The sequence below is a fragment of the Protobothrops mucrosquamatus genome, unplaced genomic scaffold (assembly GCF_001527695.2).
Source record: "Protobothrops mucrosquamatus isolate PMUCROS unplaced genomic scaffold, P.Mucros_1.0 scaffold2923, whole genome shotgun sequence".
Classification (NCBI taxonomy): domain Eukaryota; kingdom Metazoa; phylum Chordata; class Lepidosauria; order Squamata; family Viperidae; genus Protobothrops; species Protobothrops mucrosquamatus.
This window is the reverse complement of record NW_015388948.1, coordinates 182,430-188,954: the sequence shown is the minus strand read 5'-3', so window position 1 is coordinate 188,954 and position 6,525 is coordinate 182,430. Positions and strand designations below refer to the sequence as shown.

Sequence of the window (6,525 nt, the reverse complement as noted above, 5' to 3'; positions counted from 1 at the left end):
CTTTGGGACAATTTTTGGACAAGTTATCTTCTACGATGAAGATGGCCAATGGCAGTTTCCTTGTTGACAGCGAGTGTTTTTAACTGTATTGTCTTCAGAAAAATATACAGGGTATCCGAACAACCAAGAACCATTTATAATTTTTAACAGGTGATACTATTCAATGAACCTTGGGGCCATTGCTATAGAGGCAATCGTATAACATTGTAATTGCTAATAATGAAAATATTTTGAAAAATCAAAGGGGAGTTGATCTTTACTGGGCATTCATTGTGTTTGAGAGTACAATTATACAACTATCAGGTCCAGCTGCTCCCTGCTTTGTATTATGCATGACATAAATAATGCATGCAGATAGTAACTTGGATCATCTACCCAAGGCATCTGTTCGTACAGGTTGCAGATGATGATCTGGCAATCATAGCTACCTTACTTCTTAGAGAGGGGCTCTTTTGCTAACCATTTCGGTTCTTCAGAATCTCTACTGGGGTCCTGAAGGGGATGAGGAAACCATAAAAGCGGTCATTCAAATAACAAATTATAGTCAGGCGTACTCTTCGTCTGCTCGCAAGGTTCCAAAAGCAACTCGCCACCAGAAGATGTTATTATTTCTTCCTGCAAATGCAAAATAAATGTCATCGGCGGGATGAAACATATTGATCATTTCTATCGATAGCTCAGTAAGTGCTGTCCCTAGTGGTCTTTCCCTAGTGACTCATACCTTGTGAAAATCAATAAGATCTGTGAGTGTTGCGTGACGGTTGGGATCCACTCCCAGGAAACTGTAGAAGTCTCCGGACGCATCCACCAAGAAATGTTTGAAGCCACTCTGGTGGCGGTAAGAGAGGGCATATCCCCAGATTTTATCACTGACCCGTACTAGGAATGTCCCTTCAATCTTGTTCATCAACAGTTCTTCTGCTTCTTGCCGAGTAATAATACCTATTAAAAAAAAGAAGCAAAAAGGAACTCTTGTAAATGGCAGTTCTAGCAGGTTCTGGCATTCCAGAGAGAAACCATACAAAGGAAAGAAATAGAGGTTTATAGTATTACTTCTAGTTTACTGAGTGTCACATCAATTTTAATTGGGCTTTGGAACAGACCATGGGATCAGGGTTGCTTGGGTCACCTTGGGGATAAACTTTGCTAGAAACTGAGCAGGGAGGGGTTGCTACCTCTTCTAGACCACTTAGTATCTTCTTGGAGGTCTACCAATAGACTAACAGAGTTGGAAGGGACTGTCAGACCCTCAATGTCTTTTTTTCTTATGCCTTTCATTTTCGGGTTCTGCCATTCTATTGGTGAGGGGAACAACCTAGGTGTCTTCTACAATGTATTCCCTTTATTTGTTCTATCCCCTTTGAAGTATCTTACTTGGGGTGTGAAAGGAATGTGTCTCCGGCCATCTGCTGTACCTCCAGTTGGATGGGAAGAAGCCACAGAGAAACCTGACAGCCTTGAGAATGGTGCCTTGTCGCTCATTTCCCACAACACCTTAACACCGGTGGTTAAATTCAAACTGGCCAGTTGGACATTTGGGGTGGGGTTTCAAAGGGTTCTTTTCATGTAATGATTCACATGGGAAATCCTCAGATCCTGCCTTACTCTTCTGCTATCAAAACCTTCCAATAAAAGTTCCTGTTGAGACAATGCAAGTTTCAAGAGTTCTGCTTTCTTGGGAGAATTAATTGAGGCAGGTCCATACAGGGACTTTGCCCTGGTCCAACCCTCTGCTCAAGCAGGACACCCTATACACATTTCAGACAAATGGCTGTCCAATCTCTTCTTCAAAAATCTCCAGTGATGGAGAAGCCACAACGTCTGAAGGCAATTCGTCCCACTGATTGATTGTTCTCACTATCAGGAAATTTCTCCTTAGTTCTAGGTTGCTTCTCTCCTTGATTAGCTTCCATCCATTGCTTCTTGTCCTGCCTTCAGGGGTTTTGGAGAATAGCTTGACTCCCTCTTCTTTGGGGCAGCCCCTGAGATATTGGAACACTGCTATCATGTCACCCTTAGTCCTTCTATTCATTAGTCTAGACATACTCAATTCCTGCAACCATTCTTCGTATGTTTTAAATTTCCAGTTCCCTAATCATCTTTGTTATTAGGATTAAGCTTCATTGGTAATAGTTTGCGATTAATCCAGTCTTATCTTCTGAGCCATTTCAAATTACTACTGTTTGAAACTTTGCTTTCCAGCAAAGTTTAAGGTATGGCTGTTGGCTTTTAAAGTCCTAAATAACTTATTTGAGTAATGTTCTCTCTCATTGTGAACCCTTATGAACCCAGGTAAAATCTGTAGGAGAAGCCCCTTTGAATATACCTCAGAGGTCCATCTTTCTGACACATAGGAAAGGCATTTCTTTCATGATGCCCCCAGACTATGAATCCAATCTGTAAGTTTGGCCTCCATGCTGTAAATACCCTATCTATTTCTTTAACATGACATGTCATATTCAATAGCTTTGCCATTCATGTTTGAACTAATAAATATTGGTGAAAGGGGCAGGAAGAGTTCAACATAGACTCATTCTACAGCCAATGTTGATGATTCTTCAATACCTCATAACTTACTGAATACACACACACAATGTTCTTCCTAATCTGAATTTAAGATTCTCCACATTGAGTTAATTTAGGTTTAGGGTTAACTTACATCAGTTCCTGAGTTGTGTGCAATTAACAATACTGTTCTTCTGAAATGTTTGCACACTAGAACCTGCTATTACCATAGGAATGCTGAACTCAAAAACTACCCAGCTTTTCTTTGGCCGAGATTAACAGACAAAGCACAGCCATGTGCTCTAAATCTTGTTTCTTTATTCCAAACAAGAAGTTTGCCTCCTCTCAAATACAAGCCACTCCAGGAAAATCGCTGTTGGCTTAAGTTCAGCTTACTTTTCTCACCAGAGCATCTTTTATTTAATTTCATTGCTAGTCAGCCATCATGGAAGTGAAGATGAGAAATGTTGTCAGATTTAGAAGACAGAGACAAAGACAGAGATTGGGGGAGGGGAGAGGAGAGGAAAGAGAAAGAAAGAGAGGAGAGAGGAGAGAGAGAAAGAGAAAGAGAAAGNGAGAGAGAGAGAGAGAGAGAGAGAGAGAGAGAGAGAGAGAGAGAGAGAGAGAGAGAGAGAGAGAGAGAGAGAGAGAGAGAGAGAGAGAGAGAGAGAGAGAGAGAGAGAGAGAGAGAGAGAGAGAGACTGTGCTGTTTTCATGGCAACAAGAAAGCAACTAGAGAAGAGGAGAAAACTCACAAATGTGCTGCTGCTTGCCTCGGGATGGCTATTGAAAAATAAACAACATCTGTGAAAATCCTCCTTGAACACTTGAAATCAAGTGATCTCGCTTCCTTGTTCTCTCTCCAGAGAATTTTTCTGCTGTAGAACCACCGTTGCTGTTATTGTTATTTGAACAATTTCGATGTCTGAGGCAATCAGCAAGGTTGACCTTTTTCCTTTTCGTAGTCCTTTCAGATTTTATTTCTTTTAAAAAAATTGTTATACAAAGGGATTTACAAAACCACTGCTTTAAAACAAAAGAGGTGCACGTGGAAAATTGAGTGAGTTTGTTTTGTTTATTTTTTTATGTATAGTTTCCTCAACAGCTATCTTCAGATATTGTTTGAAGTCTTGGACTTTAGAAGGGGCTCAAAAGCAAAGCTGGCTTTTAATGCTTGAGAAGATTTGCACAATTGTTGTTGTTGGTTGCGAAGTCATGTCCGACCCATCGCGACCCCATGGACAACGTTCCTCCAGGCCTTCCTGTCCTCTACCATCTTCTGGAGTCCATTGAAGCTCACGTCTACTGCTTCAGTGACTCCATCCAGCCACCTCATTCTCTGTCGTCCCCTTCTTCTCTTGCCCTCCATCTTTCCCAGCATTAGGCTCTTCTCCAGTGAGTCCTTCCTTCTCATTAGGTGGCCAAAGTACTTGAGTTTCAGCTTCAGGATCTGGCCTTCTAAAGAGCAGTCAGGGTTGATCTCCTCTAGGACTGACCAGTTTGATCACCTTGCAGTCCAATATTTAACCACTATTCTTCAAAGCATCTGAAGGCAGGACAGGAAGCAACAGATGGAAACTAATCAAGGACAGAAACAACCTGGAACTAAGGAGAAATTTCCTAACAGTGAGGACAACTAACCAGTGGAAGGGGTTGCCTTCAGAAGTTGTGGGTGCTCCATCACTGGAGACTTCTAAGAAGAGACTGGACAGCCACTTGTCTGGAATGATCTAGGGTTTCCTGCTTGAGCAGGGGGCTGGACTAGAAGAACTTCAAGGTCCCTTCCAACTTTGTTATTCTGTTACTTACCCAAAGAAATTTGAGGATAGATACTGTTGAAACTGCTTAACAAGGCAGGCATTCCTGGGTGAATCCTGCAGTTGAATAATATGGTATTCAGAAAACCCAACTGACTTGTCCCTTGGTTTGAAATGGTAAAATCTCACAAAAATTCTGTGATGCAAAAAAAAAAAAAAAAAAGATTGTGTCTTTCCCTCGAGTGTTACAGAAGTGTATTTGGAAGAGGAAGGGAGAACAGGTAGAAAAAAATGAATCCCATCTACCACACTACAAATGATCTTTCCAAATATTACGGCTCTTTTATTGTTTCACTTGAACCATTAAAAGAAAATTAAAAATTTCTTTTTCAACAAAGCGATGCAGAGTAAATCAAAAACAGCTGCCTCGAAAACAAAACTGCTGGAAGGACAGACCATCTGCTGGTACAAAAACTTGAACTGAAGGACTCCCCGGCACAAAATAACACCCATCCGCTTGTTGTGCTACTTGGCAAAGGGACAATTCTTGATGCTGGGAAAAACCAGGGAGGATTAACTAACACAAACGAAAGGTAAAAGAAAGAAATCCTTCCAGGCAACCAATCGTATCAATTTTCGAGGAGAGATAAAAAAAAAAAGGCAGGAAATAAACCCTACTGACTATGCATTCAGAGATAATTTCAACTTTTCTCATAATTTCAGCTTGGTTTCCTAAGGAAAGCTGTGGGCATTTCTTAGAGAGAAGCATCAAACATTCTGGTGTTAAAGCAGGACACATCGGTGAATTCGTGTTTCAGTTATGAAGAGCTAACCCTTCTCCACAAGATGGTATAGCATCTTGAAGTAGAAGGCCTTAAAGGTCCCTTCCATCCCTGTGATTCTTATGTTCTAAGATCAAAGGAAGAACCATGTTCTTCTGAATGTTTGCATCTGACCTAGGAGATAAACCGGTGCCATTAGGAAAGTCTCTTTCTATTGGGACAAAATTATGGAGATATTCTCCAACCTGAGGTTGCAGTCTGGGTCCTTGTAGAGCAGATACCAGACAAACAAGCCTATAATGTGGAGATGGAGGTAGAATCAAACCTGGAGTCATATTAGGGCTTATCAAGGCCTTTGGTACAACTAATGCCACTTCTCTGTCCATGGTTGAGGAGCAGAACACATTCTGTAGTTCAACACTTGGTTTTATTTTTATTTATTTACAAATGACTCACAGTGACAAATATATTCAACGCATCTTCCTCCTCCTATTTTGACCAGGATAAAATAGGTAGGTTGGGCTGAAAGAGAGTGACTGGCCCAAACTCATGTAGCTAGCTTTAGTGGCTAAAGCAGGACTAGAACTCACCGTCTCCTAGTGATTGGCCCAAAGTCATTCAGCTGGCTTTCATGTTAAAGACAGGACTAGAACTCACCATCTCCTGGTGATTAGCCCAAAGTCATCCAGCTGGCTTTCATGGCTAAAGTGGGACTAGAACTCACTGTCTCCTGGTGATTGGCCCAAAGTCACCCAGTTGGCTTTCATGCCTAAAGCAGAACTAGAATTCCCAATCTCCTGTTGACTTACCCAAAGTTACCTGGCTGACTTTCACAGCTGAGGCGGGACTAGAACTCATGGTCTCCTGTTTCCTAATCTGGTGCCTTAACCACTAGACCAAACTGGCTCTCTAGTTTTCCAGCAGTTTCCCTTTAAATTAGTTATACAGTTGATTCCTATTTAAGTTCTCATTGTCCCTGAACTTTCCTTTCAACCAGACTATTGAGCACCACAGAGCGTTTCTCGAACTGCTGTCAAAATATTTTACCTCTGTTCACTAACAAGCTGTGCTGCACACAAAAAAAAGATAGCCTGCCGTACTGGTTGTTGATGCATGTTGCTTGCAAAGTGGAGTTGCAAATTAATGCCTCTTTGAAAGAAACTGTTGGTGCTGTTTCTATTTTTTGTCTTCACCATCCTGTCTTCCCTTTCAGCTGTCACAGAAGACCACAAGGATCTAACACCAATCACTGACTTGGCTTCATTATTCACCAAGACAAATAATTGATGATTATTCTTCTTCTTCTTCTTCTTCTTCTTCTTCTTCTTCTTCTTCTTCTTCTTCTTCTTCTTCTTCTTCTTCTTCTTCTTCTTCTTCTTCTTCTTCTTCTTCTTCTTCTTCTTCTTCTTCTTCTTCTTCTTCTTCTTCTTCTTCTTCTTCTTCTTCTTCTTCTTCTTCTTCTTCTTCTTCTTCTTCTTCTT

General features: G+C 41.1%; 1 protein-coding gene across 1 annotated transcript in view; it reads right to left on the bottom strand.

Annotated features, from left to right (window-relative positions):
• Nucleotides 1-522: 522 nt before the first annotated feature.
• The window catches only part of SH2D4B (SH2 domain containing 4B), a 68,565-nt gene continuing 62,562 nt past the window's right edge, over nt 523-6,525 (bottom strand). Inside the window, exons 8-9 of the mRNA XM_015825999.1 lie at nt 722-942; nt 523-615 (exon numbers count right to left, since the gene is read on the bottom strand). Of these exons, the coding sequence (XP_015681485.1) occupies nt 523-615; nt 722-942 (314 nt within the window). The remainder of the gene's footprint in view (nt 616-721; nt 943-6,525) is intronic.